Below are 23980 nucleotides of genomic sequence, written 5' to 3' on the forward strand. Positions count from 1 at the left end.
GGTTTGTTTCCCCGGCTACGCCGCCGCCGGCCTCACCGCTTGCGTGTTGTTGTGCTGGGCAACTCCGGGCTGGCTGAGGGATGGTCATGGCGGCCGCTGAGGAAGGCGACGCCGCGGCAGCGGCGGGGGCCGTGGAGCGGGGCCCCGGCGCGGTTTACCACATGTTCGTCATGATGGAGGACCTTCTGGAGAAGCTGAAGCTGCTCAACTACGAGGAGGAGGCGGCGCTGCGGAGCCACAACATGAGGCCGCCCTCCAGGTAAAAGCGGGCCTAACTCCCGTCCAGCAGCCTGGGCGCCGGCGCGGAAGGGGTGGTGAGGAAGCTCCCGGCCGAAGAGCGAAAGTCTCAGCCCTGCCCGCGAGGCGTACACGTGTCCGCGGCAAGGGATGGTTCCCACGTGCGCGCGCCCTGCTGGGTCAGCCCTGCCCCTGGTTGGTCTCCTCTTGGTGGCTGGCAGTTGAGTTTGTCTCTTGGGAACTCTGGTGGTTTGCGATTCCCCCCTGCAGGTGAGTCGGTTGGTGACCGCGGCGCACGCTGAAGTTTGTGCAGGACGGGTAATGTTGTTTGGAGAGCGGGGCCGCCGGGTGCTTTGTCTCTGTGCCCTCGCTCACTTCGGGGTGAGCAACTCCGCCGGAGCAGAAGAGAACTAGATAAAACGTGCATAGGCTTTGTGCTGCATGTCTGCATGCTTCGTCCGTTTTCCAGGGCACGCGTTTTCTTCTGCAGCCCCTGAGAAGCTAAGTGATTAAAAACTTACATTTTGGATGAGTTAGGACTGTGAGGGCTGCACGTTTTCTTAAAATGTTGTTAAACTTGGTGGATCTTCCTTCTGATGGAACATGGTTATGCTGCAAGAGTTGGTGATTTTTGTTTTTAACATGTTGGATGTCTTATTGTTATTATTATTTATTGAATTTATATACCCCCCCCCCCTATACGTATGCGTTTTGAGACATTAGTGCCCTTCTAAATTTTAGAAGGCGAAGAACTTTTTCTTTGGAGGAATCTGTTCATAAAAGTGTGCCATCTAGTGCAGCAGGGGGTTGTGATCCAACCAGTATTAAGATGGGACTTTTCTAGATGAACTTTTGAGATTTTGCTTGGTGAGGAAAAATCTTTCCTCTCAGACTGATAAATAAACAATGTCATTTTTTTATTAGGTGAATAAGTGGTTTTTAGACATTGAGGTGTTCCATTTACAGTGCTCAATCCTGTAATGTCAGTGACCTAAATTTGCCTAGTGTTTGGGAGTGGTGTTGAGGTTGTACATTGGATGTGCATCAGGCACAGATTCTCTGTGAGAGTCAGCAGAATTGGTCATATTTATGAGGAGAGAACTTGCTTGTTCATTGCAGTCTTATACCTTTGGTGTACCCTGCTTCCATTTGTTTTGTTCCGCTTTCCTCATCTGTAGCCCTAAGACTGATCCTTAGACAACGTTGGACCTGTTCTTTGTTCTGCTCTGTAATACACCTTAAATTCTAGTGCTCCAAAGTGCACCAAAGATAGTAGGTCCTAGTGGGAGACACTGTTAATGGATCTTAAATTAATTGTCTTAAGTTATAAAAGGTGAACTTTATCAGACTGTGGCTTACTGATCACTCCTTAAGGGTAACTGTTGCTCAGAATTGTTTGTGCTGTGACTGGTGAAAGTTTTGCAGGAATTTAAGCTCTAGCTCTGACTAGAGTCTGTTACATATTTGAAGTACCAAAGCCATGTTTTAGGGGTTTTATTTTCATCCTCAAATTGTGGCACTCTTTTCATCTACAGATAAAAGAAAATACAAAATAGTATTCATTCATTAATCAGCCTGATTTGTTCCTATTGTTCTTGTAACTCTAGCAGAGTGGCTGTAAACATGGAATAATTTAATTTAAGCGTGGCCAATTAGGCTTTTTGCCAGCTTGACTGTTAGTGTCAATCCTTTTGCAGTTTGGATGAAAGCTGTGTTCAGAGAACTTGTGTATGTTGCTCAAATGCTGTGCAGAGTAGAATTTTTGCAGTTTCTGTGTTCATGATTTCTTTTTAAATGTTCCTAGGCCTTATACCTGAGGATATATGTAGTACACTTGACTTATACATACTTACCTAGGAGTATCCCATTGAACTCAGAACTTCTGTGTAGACACACAAGGAATTGCACTGCCGGAAACTAATTGTTATCTGAATGAGGTTTTAGGTTAAGAAGAAGACGATGCTTTATCTTGAACAGCTCTTCAAAGCACCTCGTTGCATCAGTTGATTATTGTTGCGCACATTTTAGTCCTTTTTTGTTCATCAGTGTAATCCATATCAAACTTACAACTTCTAGGACTACTCAGCTATAATTAAAATGTTTTCTGAGTTGTGGAAGGTAAAACCTTTGTTCTCACCTTGCTGAGCTATATTCTTCCAACTACATTTTACATGTTGGCTTTTCAAAGCATAGTTGATGAAAATGCAAAATAAGATGCTGGCTTGTTCCAGACATCATTATCCTTCACTTGATAAACAAACCATAGTTGTTTGTTTTGAAATGAGCTGTGTAGTCCTCCTTTTGCCCCTTCCCACCTCCCCTCCCATGTCCACTTCTGTCAAAGCTGTCTTTGATTCTTAAGACTACAGTTTCCTGTGGTGTCTGAACTAGTAAACTGCACTTTATGCACTCCCTTCAGTCCAGGTTATAACACCCAGATCAAATCAACTATTCTCTTCTGTGAAATAAAAAAATTCTGGCTCACAGAAGAAAATATGATTTCGCATCAGCATTGATGTTGCACCACATCATGCACACATACACGCAAGGGGCAGTCCAGGCCCCCAGAATAGGAGGGGTTTGAATTGTGGAGAGGTGTCCCTCTGCTCAGCCCTGCAAGCATCTGCCTGCAGAGTCATGCCAGTGTCACTCAGCTGGCTCAGAGCTCCTCTTTCTGCCTGTCTACTGGGTGGGTGACTGGAAAGTTCCCCCCCCCATAGGGTGTTGGGGTGGCATGGGGCTGAGCCAGATTCCTTGGATCTCAAGGCAGTCTCACTGCTGTCTGTGTAATGGCATCAGCCCCCATCTGGGATTAATTGCTGCACCAACTCCAGGCTGGCACAGATATGTGCCTGCCCTCCCTTACCTTTCTGCCCCAGCCAGCTTGCACAGCAGGGATGGATGGCCCTGCTGGTCCATTAAGCCCCACCAGGCAGAAACCAGGGTTTGGATTGTGCCAAAAAATAGCAGATTTTCAAAAGAATATTATTCACTAGCATATTGGTGTAGCTGATTTGCAGACTTGGTTTGTTGCGGGCAAAAATGGCAGATCTACCAATTAACAGTTCTGAGATATGTCGCACAGTTTCATTACTTCAGTTTAAATAGAAAACTTGCATTCATTTGGAAATGCTTTTAATGAAATGGTGAAGTTATTAAACACTTTCTTTTTCCGAATTGGATGTTCTTTGAAATAAATTATAATCCATTTTTATTGCAGATTTAAGACACTCAGAATATGAGAATTGAATCAATATTGTTGCACGTGAATAAATCAGATTCAAGTAATACAGCCCCCTAATACTACTGATTGCTATACAGTATCCTGTTCTCAAGATACTGGCAGGATTTGGGAGTTTGGAGTTTAAAGTATTGCCTAAAGAGACAAGTCATTGTTTCTGTTTCTTGGGAAGAATGTCACTGCAGAAGTACATATTGTTATTATAGTTGATAGAACTCTTTATACTTGCCCCAAAAGAAAAACACTGGCATGTTCAAAGGTGTCACTTGCTTATACAGTGGTACCTCGGTTCCCAAACACCTCCATTGTCATACGTTTCGGTTCTCAGACGCCGAAACCCGGAAGCAAATGCTTCTCTTTTTGAACGTTTTTCGGAACCCAAACGTACGATGCGGCTTCCGCTGAGTGCAAGAAGCTCTTGCAATTGATGGGAAGCCATGCCTTGGTTTTCAAACGTTTCAGAAGCCAAACAGGCTTCCTGAACAGATGACGTTTGAGAACCGAGGTACCACTATATTATATGATACAGTGGTACCTTGGTTTACAGATGCTTCAGGTTACAGACTCTGCTAACCCAGAAATAGTACCTCGGGTTAAGAAATTTGCTTCAGGATGAGAACAGAAATCTCGCGGCGGCTGCGCAGCAGCAGTGGGAGGCCCCATTAGCTAGAGTGGTACCTCAGGTTAAGAACAGTTTCAGGTTAAGAATGGACCTCCAAAACGAATTAAGTTCTTAACCCGAGGTACCACTGTATTGACTACATTTTATTTAATAAAAGCAGTAGCTGCACTATCTTATTCAAAACCATGCAGGCCAGGGCAGATGGTGGAAGGTCACTTGGTGGTTTAATTGTTTGCTGTGCTAGTTCCAAGGTGGCACAGCTAAGGAGTTTGATTATTGGACCTCAGGGGACCTGAGAGCTTTGGATCTATAGATCCGTAGCCTCTGGTATGCTGTCTCCAAACATTCCATTAGCAGGGCTTTCTGTTAATATTAATGTTCCCTGTGTGTGATATCTTTTGTTTCCTCATTTTTGTTAAAGAGTTTTAATATGTTGTTCTTTTTTTCATTCTGCTTGTTTAAGTTTCTAGGATCCTCCATGTTGAAGGCCTAGACTTGGTAACAGTAGATTTTTAAAACAAATATAAATACTCTGTTAACATTAAATGAATACCTTAAATAGTCACTAGTACTAAATTAATCAACTGTCCATCACCTTGGCATCCATAAGTGAGCTAAAATAACAGGTTTTTCAAAATACTTCCAAAGCTGCTGTTTGAACTTAGCAGATAGAACTTCATTTTAAGATAGCACGGTTTGTTGGCCAAATTTAATCTCTTTTTGCTTTGTAAATTGTGGACACTATAGTTTAGGAAATGATACCTGTATGGGGTCTTAGGGGAAGGGTAGAAAATGCTGCTTTGGGAATAGCTTGTCCACCTTTGGTCCCCACCCTGCACTCAGCTCTCACTTGTGGCTCTTAGAATCTGTCAACATGCGACAGTGGCCACACCCTGAGAATGCTTTTGACTGGCCAACTAAACCAGGTGGGGGAACCCGAAGGGTCTCAAACCCTCAGTGAGTTAGGACCTTTCTCTGCATGCAAACACAGGCCTCTGGTGGATCGAGCGGACAAGATCAATAGTGGGTCCAGTGGTCAAGAAGGCAGTCTCTGCATGTGCTGCAGAGGGAAATGTTGGACAGATGGGGCTCATCAGCCTGGGAGTGTAGCCCATCTAGGAGAAGGAAAATTCTCATCCTAAACCTCTGCTGCCTTGTGGGATATCTTCGGGAGAAGAAAAGGCTGAGGAATAGACCCTACACAGATCTGAGTGGAGTCCCTAAGATGGTTGAATGGCACCTTGTACGCCTCCTTCTGGCAACTCCTGCCATCAAGTTGGTGCCAGATGTATAACTCTACTTTCTTTTGGACCACATCGGCAAGGCTGAGAGGGAAGTCTTGTCATTGGGGCAGCCCAGGACCTCCATACACAGTACTGTCCAGGAAGGTCACTTTGGTGCTTTTAACACAGTGGCTTGCCTTTACCACCAGGGGCACATTCTCTGTCTCTCAAGACAGACGGATGCCAACAAATGTGCCCCTCATGCCCCAATTTGAACATTTCTTATTTGTAACAATATTTCTAAAGTAAATTTCTGTTTTATTGACGATATGAAGTATTGTGCGTTTGTCTGAACTGCTGTGTACTTCCATAGAAGGTCAAGCTGCAAAAAGTTTTATAAACTACCTGATAATCAAATCCCTTTTGAACTCTCAAGTGCAGCTTTAATACTCTTGAGAATTGCATTTACAGCTTTTGACTCAAATTAATTATCTGCAGGGTGTACACACACAATGGAAGTCATGGCTCGTTATGGCATAACATTTTGAATGTACTGCAAAGAAAATAGCACATCTTTCGGGGAAATTGCTTGTCAGTGAAATACCAGCCCTAATGTCATCCTTGAGAAAAGCAATTTGGGGGCATTGAGGGTTATAGTAATACAGATACGTTCTGTTAGCTAGAAGGACAAGATTTTTCAAGATAGGGAGGCTAATCTTTGTTTTTTGTTTTTTCCCTTTTAAAACAGGCACTACTTTGCATTGCCCATTAACCCAGGTGAACAATTCTACATGTTCTGCACCCTTGCTGCCTGGCTAATTAATAAAGCAGGGCATCCTTTTGAGCAGCCACAGGAATACGATGACCCAAATGCAACAATATCTAGCATACTATCAGAACTGCGGTCATTTGTAAGTGGATCATATTTTGTGTGTATCTGAAATTTTTTGGTCTATCATAATCACTTTGTAGGTGACTTATATGCTACTTCTTTCTAACTGATCCTTAAGTAGAACTATATTGATTTTTAAACAGCTGCAATGGTTTTGCAGACCATGGTCTAGGATCAGGGATATGTTTTGTCACTCTTATCATGTGTGGTTGGGCTGATTTTAAATCATGATTGTCAAACACCCAAGTTCATCAGTACAACCCAAGTGTCATACTGGATTGTCAAACACCCAAGTTCATCAGTACAACCCAAGTGTCATACTGTATGTGCTCTGTGATTGACACTCCATTTCCCATCTTTTCACTTACTTGGAAGTAATCATGCTGAGTTTCTATTGGGTCGGCTGCATTTTGGATTACTGAAGATTTTGGAAATAAAAAGAGGAGGAGAGAAAAATGGAATTGTTTTTAAGGATCAAGTGGAAATGAAAACATGGCAGAGATGCTTGTATACTGCAGTTGAATTTATATTTTTAAAAGGAAGGTGACTAAGAATTGCGCTTCTCTTCTCTTACTTCGTTTCTTGAAAGCTTTTCCACTAATGTGTGTGCTTGTTCTGATACAGAGTTTGACTAAATGAGAAGTTTTCTTAGAAAATAGACCCAAACCACACTATTACTGTTAGGACAACTAGTTGGAAGATAGGACTAGTTCCTGTTCCTTGAATAGTTGTGTGGAAGAGGGAACCTCAGCAGGTGCAATTTGTCATATCATAGAGTTGCAGGGTGGAAAAAGTGACAGGGCCTTGTCATCCGCCTCCTCCTGAACAAGAGTGATTCTGTCTCTCTGCTGGAGCAGGTGGGTGGATGCAACAGCAGTTGCTTTGTATGGGAGTGATTAACACCAGTTCATTTCAGTGTTGCTTCTAATAAGTGAGTGGGGGAGTTGGTTCTGAATATAATTTTTTATTCTCATGCTGTTTTCAGTTCTTCGAAACAAAGCCCGAGCAGACGCTTTTTCATGTGTTAAGTGATCCTCTGGCTACATGTAAACAATATATCAAAATGTGGTTGGAATTAACCATAGCTTGAAACTGAGATCATGCGTTGCAATTCCAAATGTACAGCAGACAAACATACTTTAGAACTATGTTTTAATTTTCTTTTATCGTGCAGCAAGCTTCTGGAGGCACAGTGATGGCCATAACTATGATGTGTCAATTCGGACATCACACCAAATCATAGTTAGCACTACCCGTAGTTGGGAAACCCACTGCAAACTATTATTTCTAATTTTGGTTTGCCAACCAATTCAGAACCATAATTTCTCAGCTTGGACATCCTACCAGTCATAGTTAAGTTGATGTAACTACCGTTTGATGTGGTATGTAAATTGACTAGTACTGAGAGAAAAATGTTCACCTAGTTTCTGAATAAATTGCTATTTTAGTAATTCCAGGAATCAAAGATGAAACTGAATAAGCACCAATCCAAGTAGTGTAGCTATGGATTATTGCCAGGAAAGGTCTCTTAAAAGCCAATGAGAAACTATTATATGTTTTGGCTGTCATGCTCACATTTAGACTGTACATCCAAATAGAAAACTCAGATGTAAGCCAGTATGGATCATGATTGCAGCAATCAGAGGTCTGGTTCACACATATATGTACAACAATTGATTTCTCATCACCTGATATTTCCAGCTGAATGTATGAACTGACTCCATATGTGATGACTCACTCACATAAACTTTTGCTTCTTGGTGCTGTGTCCACACACACACTCAAACAATTCCTTTGTGAATGAAGAAATGTAGTTAGTAGATGTAATGATTTTGCATTTCTGGTAATGATATCTATCTTTGTTTTAGGGCAGATCTGTGGATTTTCCTCCTTCAAAGTTAAAGGCAGGTTATGGAGAGCAGGCATGCTATGTTCTTGATTGTTTAGCTGAAGAAGCCTTAAAATACACATCCTTTGCATGGAAAAGGTATCCTAACAAGATAATCTCTTACATTTCTTCTTTTCCGGGAATTCAGGCATTAATTGTATAAAATGAGAGAGCCAGAGCAATGCAAGCAGGTCATTTCCAACTATCATCTTCTAATGCTGTCTTTTGAGATACATGCCTATGTTTCCACACCACTTTAGTTTTTGTTCTTGTATGTTTTCACAGTCAGTCTGCACTTTTTACTCAGTTGTTGTGTGAGACCCAGATGTCCTTCTCATGATGGAGGCTCTATTACATATATGTTTTGTTTTCCTACCATGTGAATCATAGTATTTTTGATGCTGGTAAACTGTAGTGCTCTCCCTAGCAAGAACACCTATTTCCACGACTGTCTTATCTCTCAAATTTTTAGCCCACCCTTCCTTCAAGGAACTTTAAGTGGAGCATATTGGGTTGTCTCATTTTATTGTCTCAATAACCCAGTGGAATAGGTTAGGGCTGAGCTAGACTTGCTTGCTTCAATACCTTCATGTGGAAATATTGAGCAGAGACTTGAATCTGGCATGTCCATGCCCAAGACCCACACACACTGTAGCCACAGCTCTGCAAACAAACAACTAGTGCTCATAGCATCACAAGTGCTGGTGTAAGGCAGTGCTTAAGAACATGAGTTGTAGGTTCTGATTTCAAATCTCTGCTCAGTGCCAAGCTTACTGGGCAGGTCACACTGTTTCTCGATGTCTTCTCCCTTCCTTCTCTGGGGAAATGATAACATTTGTCAGCCTCATTCAGTTACAGATACACACACACACACAAACACACACACACACACCCCAGATCTTATTTAATATGTTTCTTTGCCTCTTTCATACCAGGGTAGTAAAAATGATGTACAAAGCATTTAAACTACAGTATAAAAAACCATTTACAAAAAGATTGCAGTACAAGTGCCATTAAAATACAAAATAGCTACAATACTATAATAGTTAAAGGCAAGCTGCAGCAATACATACCAGGCAATGTATACCAGGCCATGCAGAGACAGTGAAAGTGGTGTACACATTAAAAAAGAGGGGGGAAAACAAAGTATCATTTAAAGGTGCATGCAGAAGAAGTCAAATATACCAAACATGAACAAATTGGTTTAAATTTTCAATATTTTATTGGCAACTGCAAATATTGCAAACTTAAATAAACCCCAAAACCAAGAAGCAGATATTCCCATGATCCACCGTGTAGATTGGTTGATGGTTTTGGCTAACAGATATCCCACAAATGTTGCTTTTAATGGATTGTACTTGAATTTAGGGACGTGGGTGGCGCTGTGGTCTAAACCACAGAGCCTAGGGCTTGCCGATCCAAAGGTCGGCGGTTCGAATCCCCGCGACGGAGTGAGCTCCCATTGTTTGGACCTAGCTCCTGCCTACCTAGCAGTTCGAAAGCATGTCAAGTGCAAGTAGATAAATAGGCAGGAAGGTAAACGGTGTTTCCGTGCGCTGCTGTGGTTTGCCAGAAGCGGTTTAGTCATGCTGGCCACATGACCCGGAAGCTGTCTGCGGACAAACGCCGGCTCCCTCGGCCTATAGAGCGAGATGAGCGCTGCAACCCCAGAGTCGTCCACGACTGGACCTAATGGTCAGGGGTACCTTTACCTTTACCTTTACTTGAATTTGATGAAAATTAACATGACATGGGCTGGATTTCTCTCCCCCCCCCAACAACAGGTGTCTCTGTCACCTCTCAAAATAACAGTGACTCATAGCAAAAGAGCAATGTTGAGCATTGCATAGAAATATTTATATGCGGATTTCAAACTAGCTGCTTTTGTTTCCCTTTTCCCTGTGAGCGTTCAGAAGCACAAAAAGTTAATCACTGTTATTCTAAAATGGAAACCCACCACTAAGGTGATGGCCTAAGCAAGGGAAGGTCAGTAGTCTCCTGTTCCAAAGCCACCTTGGAGTTAATCCAAAGTGTGGGTTCAATATCATGGATAGCGCTCTTGCCAGTGAAACCAAAACCTCCAAGCTGTTTCACTGATACCCTGAAGCAACTGGCTGGGTTTTACAGCAGGGCTAGGTAGTCATTGACTGGAGGCTCCACCCCCACGAGTGCTGCCTACCGGCTAGTTAAAAGATTGGTGCCTTTTGCTGCAGCCGATTCTTCCTTTGGGGTAACAGAATTTCCAGCTGTGGTGATCTTCCAAGACTCTCTTGATCCCATGGGAATCTACAGTCTTGCCATCCAAATCTGGTGGCAAAGGTCTCTTCTCAGGGCTAAGGAAGGCTCTGGTGTCAACAGACCTACATGGGAATAAATCAGTCTCTTCCTCAGAACTGCAGTGGTTGGAGGACTCAGCCTTTGAAAGGTCCTGGTTCAACACCATGGCCCAAAGCAGGCCAGCAGTAGGCAGGCATGTTTAAAAAAAAAAATAATGGGCCTCCCAATGCTCTAAATCAGAATATGATTTAGGGAGCAATCCTAACTCCTAACCAGAGAACAGTGGGCTATGAGGAGTGGCAGACCCACAGCTGCATCCAAAGCCCTATTGCTCCCACCAGCCAGAGTGCAAAGCGGGGAGTATTATACCCAGATTTTGCTTCACCGGGTCCAGGCTGACGCAGCAGACAGGGCTGGAGTAGCTTAGGATCCAGCAGATCCATGGCTGGCCCTGCTCTACCCCCTCACAGCCTGTTTCAGGCCCTTACACCAGTAGTAGCCTGTCAGCAGCCCGTGCTTTTAATGAATGCAGGGAACCCTGTGCACTGGGGGAGCATGTGCACACACACACACACACACACACACACACACATTTGAGCCCAGCAGAGATAGCTAAGGGCAAACCTACACACACACACACCCCTCTGGCAATGCGGATTGGGAGTTAGCGTTGCTTGGCTGGCGTGTTTGACTTATAATTAATATAAAACTATAGCATATTACTTTAATTTTACATTCTGCATAAATATCTTGGAGCTTTCCAATAGCCCCATGTATTTGAACTGAGGTATTTGATTAAGAGAAGAAACCAATTTAGTTTAAACATTATATTCAAACCAACTCAATGCTTTGCTTGGTAATCCCCCCCCCCCCATGCTTGTAAAAAATTTAAGGCATGACCATTCAATAGCATACACTTTTCTTATATTATTTAGATTTCTAAGTAAAAGAAATTAAAGCACTGGAGCTATTAACATACTAATTTTAGTACACTCAAAAGAGCCATACATTTATGTTTATTGTATTTGCATAGATGCTTCCTAGGCATAAACATCTGAAAAACTTAATTACAACTTTTAAATTGCCCTATTTGATGGATATCATATTTTTCAAATTCCTTTTATGAAACAATGTATTTTTAGAAACTTTCCACAGAAAAATATAGCAGCAGAAGATTTTTCTATCCCATATCACTGCCTAGTATTGCTTTCAAAACAGCTGCATTTTTACATTAGCTGTCTGTCTGTCTGTCTGTCTATATCTGTCGTAACATTCTCAGAGGCTTGCATTCATTGTTTTAGAGCAACATATCCAACAGAGGAGCTAGAAGAAGAAGCAATAACAGAAGATGATGCTGAACTGACCCTTAATAAAGTGGAAGAAGTATTTGCGGTAGGTATAGGTAATTTTTTGTTGACATTAATTTTATTGTTAAATGTGAAGACACTTTTCTTACGAAGTGGAAATGAGATAAAGGAATAATTTTGTGTTCCACATGAAAGGCTTATGAGTATGGTTAGCTCTGTAGTACTGTCTTGAATTAAGAAGTGTAAATAGTCAGTCTGAGAAAGCAGCAGTCTAGTCTGAATATTTTCTTGATATAACATATGCTTAGTAGATTTGTCACTTAGAAAGCCAGTTAGGCTTGTCTACATATGGCGGCAGAGTGTGGTAGTAGTGTTCATTCTGGATGATCCCCTTTTTTCATGTTGCCCCAGAGGGGGGTGGAAACCTTTAGAACCTAGCAGAGTAGGCTAGAATTGTTGCCTAAACAATTGTGAAAATTCTAGTTTAAATTGCTGCAAATCAAAGGGTTCAATGCGCTATATGTTTTGTACTGTATATTAGCAGTCCACACCATTCTGTGGCACGTGCTTGCATGAACCAAAAGCTAGTATATAGAATGAAAAGGACTGATACAGCTTGCAACAGTTCGTGTTAATGTGGCAGCAATTTTCCAGCTGTCATAATCATAGGAATTTCTGCCTGCTGCCTCCATGATTGCTCAGTTTCCTTGCCATGTTGCCTTGTTCATGTAAATACATGTACGGTGGGTGTCCAGAATTGCTCATACATGGAGCAAAATTTATTGTGTGAGCCAACCACCAGCGATGTTTTAACGCAAGGGGGGCAATGCAGTTGTGGTAGCTAGTGCCAAAAGAGTGGTTCTCCTAAAAAGCTCCATGGGTAGTAGAATCACAGAATTGTTGAGTTGGAAGAGACCACAAGTGTCATTTAGTGCACTGCAATGCAAGAATCTTTTTGCCCAGCGTGGGGCTTGACCCCACAACCCTGTGATTTAGTCTCATGCTGTACTGATTGAGCTATCCCTGGGTCAGTACATAATACCATTTTTCATTTTTCCTTTGGCAACGGTTGTGATGCAGTTCAGAAACTGTTTTTAAAACACAATTCTGCATTTCTTGCTGAACAATATTTTTTATGTTCTTAAGGAAGAAGAGACAGATAATGAAGAAAACTACATTGATCTGAACGTTTTGAAGGCACAAACTTACAAATCAGTAAGTGTTCTTGCTCTTCAATTCACATTGTGCTGTTGTGCAAGTGAAAGACACTTCTGCTTATTCATGGTGCCCATTGCTGCTGCATCGCTGTGTACAGCTTTTCACAATCCTTTGAAGGATGTCCACACTCTTCAAGCCATTTGCGTGTGTGTGTGTGTGTGTGTGTGTGTGTGTGTAGCACAAGAGTTAGTAGATGTGGAAAGCCTCAGCATGCAATTTGAGTTTCACTTACCGGTAATGCATTGTTGGAAGCACACATGACAGCTTAGTCCATCTACCATATACCATAAATTCTACAATATACCATTAATTCTATGTACCATAAATTCTACAACTTCTCAGTAGTAGTTATGAATTGCATCTTGACTGTGTTAACAATTTCAGTCAATGTTTAATTTGACTATAATAATAGAATGCACATCACATAGAGTCTTTAAAGACATCATTGTAGTATTACTCTTATGTTTACTTTCTTACAAATCAAGTATACACATGCTAACTTATCAAACTAGCATTATAATTTGTGCTTAAGTAATACAAAAGTTAATTTCAGGAGTTTTCTCATGTTAATTATTTGATGGCTTTTACAAGCAGTGGCAAAGGAGACATCTGTACAGGGAGGTTTTAAATGTTTGAGGTTTTATTGTGTTTGAAATATTTTGTTGAGAGCCACCCAGAGTGGTCAGGGCAACCCAGTCAGATGGGTGGAATAATAATAATAATAATAATAATAATAATAATAATAATAATAATTAATATAATGATAATGTGAATTAGTAGTTATTTAAATGTTGGTATGCATCATCTTCAATGTTTGTGCTGGCACTGCAGGTTTTGAAATTTGTGTTCTCTCTGGTATTACTGCATTTTGCAGTTTCATCATTTGCTGATGTGCATAATGTAAACTTATTGATAGGATATGATTGAATCAAAGCAAGAAGAGATTTTAGAATCCACAGTAGATGCAGCTGAGTGGAACCTTGAAGTGGAACGGGTACTACCACAGTTGAAAGTCACAATCAGAACTGATAATAAGGTGAGTAACGACAGTGTTTTGTAGTGGTTGGAGTGTCAGACTAGGACTTGGAAGACTAGTGCTAAATCCCCTCTCAGCCTTGAAGCGCACTGGGTGACCTTGCCTCTCAGCCTAACTTGCTTCATGTTGTTGTGGGGGTTAAATAAGGGTGGAGAGAACTCGTTGGAGGAAAAGGTGGGATATAAATGCAATAGATAGATAAATATCTATAGTGCTGCTGCTAATGCAGTAACCCAAATTCCTGGAATGACCTTCCCTTGTGTGTTTTTAAAGGCCAAGACTGTAATCAGCACATTATAAATGACTATAAACAGTCATTTCCAAATCTGATTTAGAGATCCTAGTTGCCTTTTCTTCTGCAAAATTTCACAGTTCGATGTGAAGTGCTATTTTAAAGCTACTTGACATCTGAGCACTTAAAATAGATTAGTGTCTACAAGCAAAGTACTTGAAACCCAGCATAAACATGTTTGTACAGTTTTTAGATGTAATGATCCTGTTGAAAGTGGTGCAGATGTATAAACAAATAGTTTTTAGGAGGGCATTAAATGGATTCCCTCAACTACCTAAACATTAGATTGGGGTAGCTAATGTAGTGCCCTCCAGGTGTTGTGGACCACAAACCACATTAATCTCAGCCAGCATAGCCACTAATCAGAGACGAAGGGAGTTGTCCACATCTGGTGAGCACAATGTTGACTACCCATGCTTTGGATGTTCAGATCTATGTTGGTTAAGCCTCTCCTGAGGAGAGCAGCTTTTAATGATACTGTCTTCAAATTAGTCCCACTGTTGGACAGTTGGCATCAAACCATCTTTGACTTCTGCATTTTGTGGTGAGCTCTACTGCCCCCATTTTGCTATATCAGCTTTCTCCCAGTGTAGCCCTCCAGTCTCCATCTAGTTCTCTGCTTATAGCATCTGTTTTGCTTGAAGCAAAGTGTAAGCCATCAGGGATTCCTGTTGATTTTATTACTGCCAAATCTTAGGGCCTCTTTTTCATCTGTATTCTTTTTGGATTCAGCTGTCTTTAGTAGTATTGATCGCTCTGCAGTTTGTGTATTATACACACACACATGTGACTGAATTCTTCTGTTCACACTTGTAAGACTTCATTGGAATCTGTCAGGGTTCTACTCTCCTTCTTCAACACGAACACTCTGGCTGTATTCATCCATATACATGAGTATAATTACCGTCATTTATCCACCTACATGTAACTTTTCACTTCTATCTAGCTACGTTTAAATGTATTGCTAACATTTACTCATGATTCCTTGATGGGTTTTTCCAAACTGAACTTTCTGAAGATGGAGCTCTTCTTATCCAAATTGTTTTCCTCCATCTTTCCCCCCACATCCTGTCTGGAAGGCATCAAAACCTTGGGATTGTCTTTAGATACTCCTCTCATATCCTATATGATGCCAGGCGATTGATGCTGTTTCTCAAACATATAAAAATACAAGCTTACTTCTTAGCATGCACCTCTACAGTTTTCATGGTTGCTGCAATTAATGTAGATAGAAAAAATAGAGATAAAATAACCAAATTAAAAGTGCTGAAATCAGTTTACATCTTCTCACAGTCTATACAAAACTATGACAGCAGCAGAGTAAAAATTTCAGATTTTAAAGGGATTATTCTCTAATTTCACCTCACTCTTTCAACAAATACAGTTCTTGTCTTGCTCTTCTTTCTTCCACATTCTCTCCGAAGTACATCTGCTAAAATCTGGTAGCTTCCCTGTTGCTATAAGGATTCCTCCTCTTAAGCCTGAAATGACTCCTTTTTACCTTGAGTTATTTCCCTCAGTCTCCGCTTCCTCCTGAGAGACCTTGTTTTCATAAACAGGACATGAGGTGGTCAACCTGTGTTTGACCTGTCCCACTTAGGAGTGCAGGATGGTGTACAGGGGTGTGTGAGCATGATTGAATGCTGCTAAATACAAAAAATCTCTAGGTTTAGCTAGCCTTCTACCTAGGTATAGAGAAATTTTCTTTACAGTCAATGAGTATTCAGCTTTGACACAGACTTATACGCCTCATCTGCTGTTTAAGAGAGGTGTAAGCTTCTTGTTTTTTGTGTTTCACACAAGTTCATCTATTGTGGCACAATGACTAGAGTGTTGAGCTTGGAGATAAGAAATCTAGGTTCATATTTCCACTGATCTATGGAGGGCACTAGCAGTCTGTCTCTATCTTAATGTGATGACTTGTTGTAAGACTAAAGTGTTGTAATACACATTGAGGCTTCTTAGAGAAGCTGTGCAACCCCTTTATTCTTCTTCTCTCACTTCTCTAGCTAGTACATTCGGATATCTCCAACACAGCATAGTTCTATCTGGTTATTTTGATCTGACGATTGTCCATATGCATCCATCTCCTATGTCTGGGAGAGCTTCTCTTATGCTGCCTGCTGTGTGTTACTCTTGGCCAGTCCTTTTCCCTTCAGAGATCTCTTGGTGCTGGTACAACATACAATAGTATTTTGTTTTAAAGTGATTAAAATTCTGCCAGTGCTAAACTTGAACTATTCTGTAGTGAAGGCTGTAATGAAGGTTTTGATTGCATAGTAAATGCAATCTCAACCTCTTGTATCAGAAGGAGTGGAGCTGGAATCAATGTCAGTGTTCAGAGAACTCGGCTAGAATTATTTCTGGAACAAGAATCGTCACAAACAACAATCTGCAGACAAGTATGCCACAAACTTGCTAAGCCATGATTTGACAGGTCTGAAGTAAATTACAAGCTTGCATATCACTTGTATAAAGCCTTTTTATTTAACTTGCAGGACTGGCGAATCCATGTAGATCAAATGCACCAGCACCAAGATGGGATTGAATATGCTTTAAAGGATACCAGGGTGAGTCTCTGATACGTATAAGTAATTCACATACAATGGAGGTGTATGTGAAGGTATAAAGCACTATTAAAGGAAAAGAAGCTTGCGGCAGAAAGAAATGATTGGAACAACCTTCTAAAAGCTGCAGAAAATAGAAATCCCTCCTCCTTTTGGCACCAAATTTCTCAATACCTGGGTAGACCGTGGTCAAGGATAGAACCCCAAATTTCAGCTGACACCTGGGAAAGCTTCTTCTCCGATTTATATGCAGCTCACGCTGCCAGCGGAGAAAGGATAGAATTGGCCCCCTTGCCTGAGTGGGATCCTGTTACCTGCTCTGAAGTGGAAACACTTATAGGCCAATTTGAGGCGGGCAAGGCACCCGGAGACGATCTTATCTCCATAGATGTTATTAAAGCCAATAAGGATTGGTGTTGTCCACCCTTAGCAGCTCTTTTTACTTATATAAACAAAACAGCACAATTTCCTCCAAGCTGGAACTCTGCACTGATTGTGTTAATCCACAAAAAAGGGCCACGCACAGACCCGGCCAATTTTAGACCAATTAGCCTGCTAAATGTTATCGGGAAGATCTATTCAAGATTTCTACTTAACAAATTAATGACCTGGATGGAAAGCAACAACATCATCGCAGAGGAACAGGCGGGTTTCCGCCCTGGAAGATCAACAACAGACCAAATCTTGATCCTAAATCACTTGGCCACCAAGTATGCTGACAATGGCCTAAAAGCCCTCCACGTCGCCTTTATAGACTTTAAGCAGGCTTTTGATCTAATTCCCAGGAACCAGCTATGGGCAAAATTGGCAGCGACATCTATCGACCGCCGCCTTCTCCTGCTGATTATTAATTTGCATACAAATACCTTCCTGAGGATTAGGCTAGATAGCAAGGGGCTAGTCTCCAATCCGGTTGCCACCACTAGGGGGGTAAGACAAGGCTGTTTGCTTGCCCCTGCCCTGTTTAATTTCTATATTAATTCGCTAGTGGTGCATATGGCAAATACTGATTTCCATCCACCAAAACTGGCAGGACGAGCCTTGAATGTCCTGCTGTATGCGGACGATGCCGCCCTATTAGCTACGTCCCCCATCGGATTAAGGAGGATGCTTCGAGCTCTTCATGAATATGTGACCCAACATGAGCTCCAACTAAATTATGCCAAGACCAAAATAATGGTCTTTGCCGCTCGACTGAAACCTAATTTATGGTCAATTAATGGTATTCCTTTAGAGCAGGTCAGCTGCTTCAAATACCCGGGTCAGGTTGTTAGATCAAATAGGTCCTTCTTGGCGCACAGAGAATACATAGCCTCGAACGCATCGAAAGCAGCCTTGGTGATTAGGACCCTGTACTCTAAGAAACAGGCACAAACTGTCAAAGTTGCCTTGCGACTCTTTAAAATGAAAGTCCTCCCTCTTCTACTGGTGGGCATTGCCTTGGGCTCACGTAGGGACTTTGAAAAATTGGAATCTATCCAAACCCAATTCCTCAGGGCCATACTCAAGATCCCCCCCTCCGTGGCAGGTGCGATCATGAGATTGGAAACCGGTTGCCAAGCCTTTAGGTATGTGGCCCTGAAAGCGAAGTTATGGCTTTGGCTTAAGCTTTGCTTCAGACCGGTGGGTTTGGCCCCCTTGATTCTGAGGGATAACTTTAAATCTCCATGGGAAGGGGAGATAGTGGAGGAAGTGCAGAAGTGCGGGTTGTCCTCCCTTTATATAGAGTCCATGACGTATAGCCACGCAAAGGCGGTGATCGCCCAAAGATTAAGGGATATTGCGAGACAGGAGGGCATAGCCCGTGTGAAACCTGGGCTGTTTCTGGGGGAGCAGATGTACCGAGCTGCTCCAGCTCGCTACCTGGCGGATATCCACTACATGGAATACCGCAGACTATTTACCGCGGCTAGGCTGAATGTTCTTGACTCGGCGGTTCTGAAGGGAAGATATGGAGGAGTCCCATATGACCAGAGATTATGCCATTGTGCGTTGGGTGAGGTAGAATCCACAGAGCACATTTTAATGAGCTGTCCCTTCTACAACGATTTAAGACAGTATCTTATAACCCCATACTTACCCCAGCTTAGTCCCCGACAAAGAGGAAAGCAGACAGCATATCTGCTAAATAAGTCTTCTAGGAAAACAACTTTGTCAGTGGCTAAATTCCTTTTCCTGGCACTCAAGCGTCGGAAACGTACAATTGAATGCCTTGATGTGGGTTATCTGTGAGAGGTTTAGTGCTGTGGCCCTACCTTATTCATGTACCCCTATGATGTTTTAGTTCATGATGTTTTAGTTCATAATTCTGTATTGTGTTTTATTTCTGTGTTTTATTTCTGACTATCGGTCGAATAAAGGAAATTGATTGATTGACAATGGAGGTGGTTATGAGTTTGTGACCACACAGGGAATTCTCATTGGAGAACTTCCCCTTTGTGTGTATGTGCGGTCTCAAGTGCCTCTGATTCACTAGTTAGTAAAATGAACTGCTGCTAGGCATTTGGTTTCCTCCTGTGCTAGACTTTCTCTGTTAGCTGCCACTCCTCTTATACAGTAGAAGTTTGGGGTACATGCAAGCTTGAATTGTAACAGAAGTGCTGTTGCTTAAGAACTTTGGATCTAGTTTTGGAGGAGCAATTGAAATATTTTCCCTGCCAACTCTCTATGTTCCTTCAGTTATACATTGGCATGGTCCAAAGAACTATGCAAGCTAGTTTTGAAAGTGAGAGGACTTCCAAAAGATTGCTTGCATATAGGATCAGAACCTGATGGTCAATGGAAAAGAGAGTCTGAAGTCCTACTGGGCATGCCCAAGCTCTTGAGTAGATCTTTAGATCCTTGCTAGCCTTCAGTGAGAACTGACCCGTTTCAAACTCTGACAGGGTTACCTCGACAAACTTCACAATGAAATAAGCAGAACTCTGGAAAAAGTGAGCAGTCGAGAAAAGTATATCAACAACCAGCTGGAGCATTTGGTTCAGGAGTATCGTTCTGCACAGGCACTTCTGAGTGAGGTAACAAGCTGACTGTCTCTTTGTTTTTCTGTAGTCTTGGATTGATGTTAAGAGGCTGTAGTGTTGCCTCTTCCACCATTAACTCTAGGTTTCTACTGTTAAAGCTCAAGCTGTGACTTTTACTCATGTGCTATTAATGATGTAAACATAAAGAATTCTCTAGGTTGCTCTCATGGCCTTTTAATTATAGATCAGATCATACAAGTCTTTCATTTAAGTTGCTTGTGTGGAATAGGACATATCTCAGGGGTTCTTCATTTTCCTCTCAAGGTAAAAAAGGTTGTTTCTTTTATTCACAGGCCAAAGAGAAATACCAACAAGGAAGTGGAGGAGTAACAGAGCGGGCTAGAGTTCTTTCTGAGGTAGAACTTTTCTCGGTGGTATTTTACAGTCCAGATGTTTTGTGTGTGTTTTCTCTCCAGAATCTGAAAATCTTAAAATAATGACAAGACAAACATTTCAGTCTTCATCTAATGTGTTAGTACGTTTGTGATGCAATTAGTTCTAAGGCTTACTCCCAAGTAGGGACACAGACTCGGTATTTTAGAAGTTGTATTTTTGAAATCGTAAACAAACTGAGAGCAAAGACTTAATCAGTCTAGTTCATCAGGCATTTCTCTCATTTGAGGTAATATCACTTAACTCCTTAGTTAAGTGGTTTACTTTGCTGACTTCTGTAAAGTTTTTCAGGCTGAATGAGTTACCGTTCCTTTTCAAATTACTTTTTTATAAGCACTAAGCTTTAATCTTTATTTTTATGAGATGACTAATATTAAATGACAGGAGTGCATAACTTTGTATGACAAGATGGGCCACAGATGAGTGTTTTCATCTGCACCAAATCACAGTTAATGGAATTTGTTCCCTTAATCCATTTTGCATTCTTGATGATACTGGATGGAAAAGTGAATAAGCATGCATATTCATCTTGGCTGCATGCCAGACCTGGCACAATAAAGAAATGATAGGTATGAAGCCTTAATTTAACCAGGGCTCCTGTAAGAGCAGGTAATTAAAGTAACAGAATCCAATTCAAGACCTCCAGTTAAACTACAAAATAGTGGTTTGGTTGCACTACTGTCATGATTTCGTGAACATTTATATTTTCTTTTCTGCTCTTGCCTTTAACCATTATGGAATGAGTAAATGAAAATTTTGGCTGTATGTGAAACAAATCCAGCTGGGATAGTACAGTGGTATCTCTGATTACAAACTTAATTCGTTCTGGAGGTTCGTTCTTAACCTGAAACCGTTCTTAACCTGAGGTACCACTTTAGCTAATGGGGCCTCCTGCTGCTGCCGTGCCACAATTTCTGTTCTCATCCTGAGGCAAAGTTCTTAACCCGAGGTACTACATCCAGGTTAGCGGAGTCTGTAACCCGAAGTGTTTGTAACCTGAGGTGTTTGTAACCCGAGGTACCACTGTATTGAGTAAACACACATCACTGGCAACAGTATCTTTGAAAGTGATCTCCTTGGGCTGATAATAATTTGTTAGTTCATTTAGCTTAGGGCACACATTGAGACTGGGTGCTTGAGGTTTATTTCACAAAATGTGAGGATGGAAAATGACCCTTACTTTTCACAGTTCAGACAAATATTTATTAGCGTTTGTGTCTTAAGATGAAGCAAAATGGCCTTGTGAGAGCCAAATAACCTTCTCTCTTTGGCTGTGTTCCAATACAAGGGCAGGCCCAGACAAGCCCAGGAGAAACATTGTGCTCTCCCATTCCCTTCTCCACTTCTCGCAGGGCTGGGAGGGCAACTTCCACCAAGTTTAGTTCACTTTTACAGAATCCTGGATAGATCCACCTCAGTTATGCAAACCTTGATATATAATTAATATGGCAAAATGATACTAATCCTGAGGCTACATTGAGTTTAGCCATTCTTCATTTCAGACATGCACTTAACAATCAGCAACTAGTAGCCTAGAGAGATTAATCAATTAATCATTGAATTGTGGAGTTGGCAGGGACCCTGAGGATCATCTAGTCCACCACCCCCCTGCATGCTATGAATATGCAGCTTCCTCATACAGGGATTGAACCTGAAACCTTGGCATTATCAGCACCACACTCTAGCCAGCTGAGCTATCCATGTGCAATGACGCTATAGGAATCCTCTCTTTGGTCACTGTACTTTGGGGCTTGTATTTAAATTATTCTAAGGCTCATAGTATTAAAATCTGCATGGGTACCTTCCTTTTACAAAAGCCATGAGACTAAAAAATTAGGGTTGTGGCATTGCGGGAAACCTTTTAAAAAAATATTATCGATTTTTATTAAACGTTTTCAACATAAAATACAATAAAAGCCAAAATAATCTAGTGGGAAAAACAGGAAGAAAGTAGAGAAATGGATACATAAGAAGAGAAGAATAAAAGGCCCTCTGTCACAATTACATCTTAACCCAGGCATAGGCAAACTCTGGCCCTCCAGATGTTTTGGAACTACAATTCCCATCATCCCCAGCTAACAGGACCAGTGGTCAGGGATGATGGGAATTGTAGTCTATGCCTATGCCTGTCTTAACCCTTACTCCACACACAGAACAATGAACCCTCCCATCTCTCACCTTTTTATGTCTGTGAGCACTTAAATTCAGGTTGTTCCTTGTAAAACCAGTGGTGATATCTTTGGTTTCAGAGTGTTCTAGATTTTGCAAATGATTCATTGCTTACGTTTCTCTTAAGATTACCGAAGAATTAGAGAAGATAAAGCAGGAAATGGAAGAAAAGGGAAGCAGTATGACTGATGGAGGTAAGCTCGCCTTTCAGGTCCTTCCTCAGACAAAGCTCCCACCTTCTGAGCAGCTTAGTAAGCAAAAACTCTTAATGCAGAGCAACAAAACCAGAATGGCAGGTTTGCAAAAGATTTCCTGCCCTATTGGGCCTTGAAACCCTGTGCTGGGGCCTTTGTGAAGACAGGGAGTGATTAATTGAGCATTTTCTATCATTCATATGGGGAGAGGTATGCTCACAGCTAGGAAAAAGATAAAGCATATAGGACTTGTCAGTTGTGGCTTAATTCCATTTTAAAATCCGCATAAGCCTAAACCCTTACCTGGGCTTGCATCACATTCTTGAGGAAAAAACTTATTGTGTATAGCTTTAGCCTCAGGATTTGTAAGGCTGCTGCATCTGGTACTCTTGAGAAACTGATTGAATCTGTACTAGCATATACAGAAAAATAAATCTGTAGAAGATATATTCCTTCCCCAGTGCAAAATGTAAAACTGTCACTATAACTATGTTTAAAAAATGTATGTACCCTTTAATGCACATTTTGAGATCCAAAATGTCAAAAATTTGATAACCTTATTTTAATATAGCTTCCATGTGAAATTATGAATCCATAAAGTCATGCCTCCAGAGTATTGTCATTCTTTTGTTCATTTTAAGTCTCTCTTCCGATTAACAAAGAGAGCAAATTAGGAAGAAAAAACAATACCTTTCTTTGTGTGGAAAGCGAACAGGAAACTCTACTGTTTTGCATTTTCTTTTTTAACAGCTCCCTTAGTAAAAATTAAACAAGCTTTAACCAAACTGAAGCAAGAAACTATTCAGATGGACATACGAATTGGCGTGGTGGAACACACGTTACTCCAGTCAAAGCTGAAAGAAAAATCAAATATGACTAGAGATATGCATGCTACTATAATTCCAGATTCTTCCATTGTTGGTACCTATTAAATTTATTTGATTTTCTTTTTTATTCTACGCAGATCTGATTTTGTACATTTATATTACATTATGTATCTCATGTTGCATAGAATGTTACATATCTGTTAATTCTGTCTGTATAAATGCAGTCATATTGCATTTTGTGTCTTAAGATTTATTACACAACACTTTTTGTAAAAAAATAAAAAGTATTATTAAAAAATTAATCACAAGCTTCTAGTATGTTAGGCCAAAGGACTTGGATTGAACTTGGTGGATGTATTGGGAAACAAAAACCTGGTGTGAAAATGCAGTGTTGCAAAACTAAGCAATCAGTAAGGCAGATGATGTCTTTTCTCTTTCATAGGCTACAGATCAGGGCTATCAAACTATAAGGCCCAGGGACTGTATTAAGCCTTTTGAGACCTGCTGTAGTCTACTTTACACAGAGTACTGAACTATCTTCAGGGTTAGTTACCTAGTTAGTATAAAGGAGCTG

At 41.2% G+C, this 23980-nt stretch overlaps 1 protein-coding gene across 1 annotated transcript; it reads left to right on the plus strand.

Annotated features, from left to right (window-relative positions):
* Positions 1–23708, plus strand: IFT57 (intraflagellar transport 57). The gene is made up of 11 exons (XM_083737046.1): positions 1–259; positions 6072–6234; positions 8084–8202; positions 11682–11772; positions 12834–12902; positions 13822–13941; positions 16732–16803; positions 19686–19817; positions 20117–20179; positions 22513–22579; positions 23330–23708. The coding sequence occupies exons 1-11, from the start codon at positions 81–83 to the stop codon at positions 23509–23511; spliced, it is 1257 nt and encodes a 418-aa protein (XP_083593172.1). The 5' UTR covers positions 1–80; the 3' UTR covers positions 23512–23708.
* Positions 23709–23980: the final 272 nt, after the last annotated feature.

The sequence above is a fragment of the Podarcis gaigeae genome (genome assembly GCF_964106915.1).
Source record: "Podarcis gaigeae genome assembly, chromosome: 4".
Classification (NCBI taxonomy): Eukaryota; Metazoa; Chordata; class Lepidosauria; order Squamata; family Lacertidae; genus Podarcis; species Podarcis gaigeae.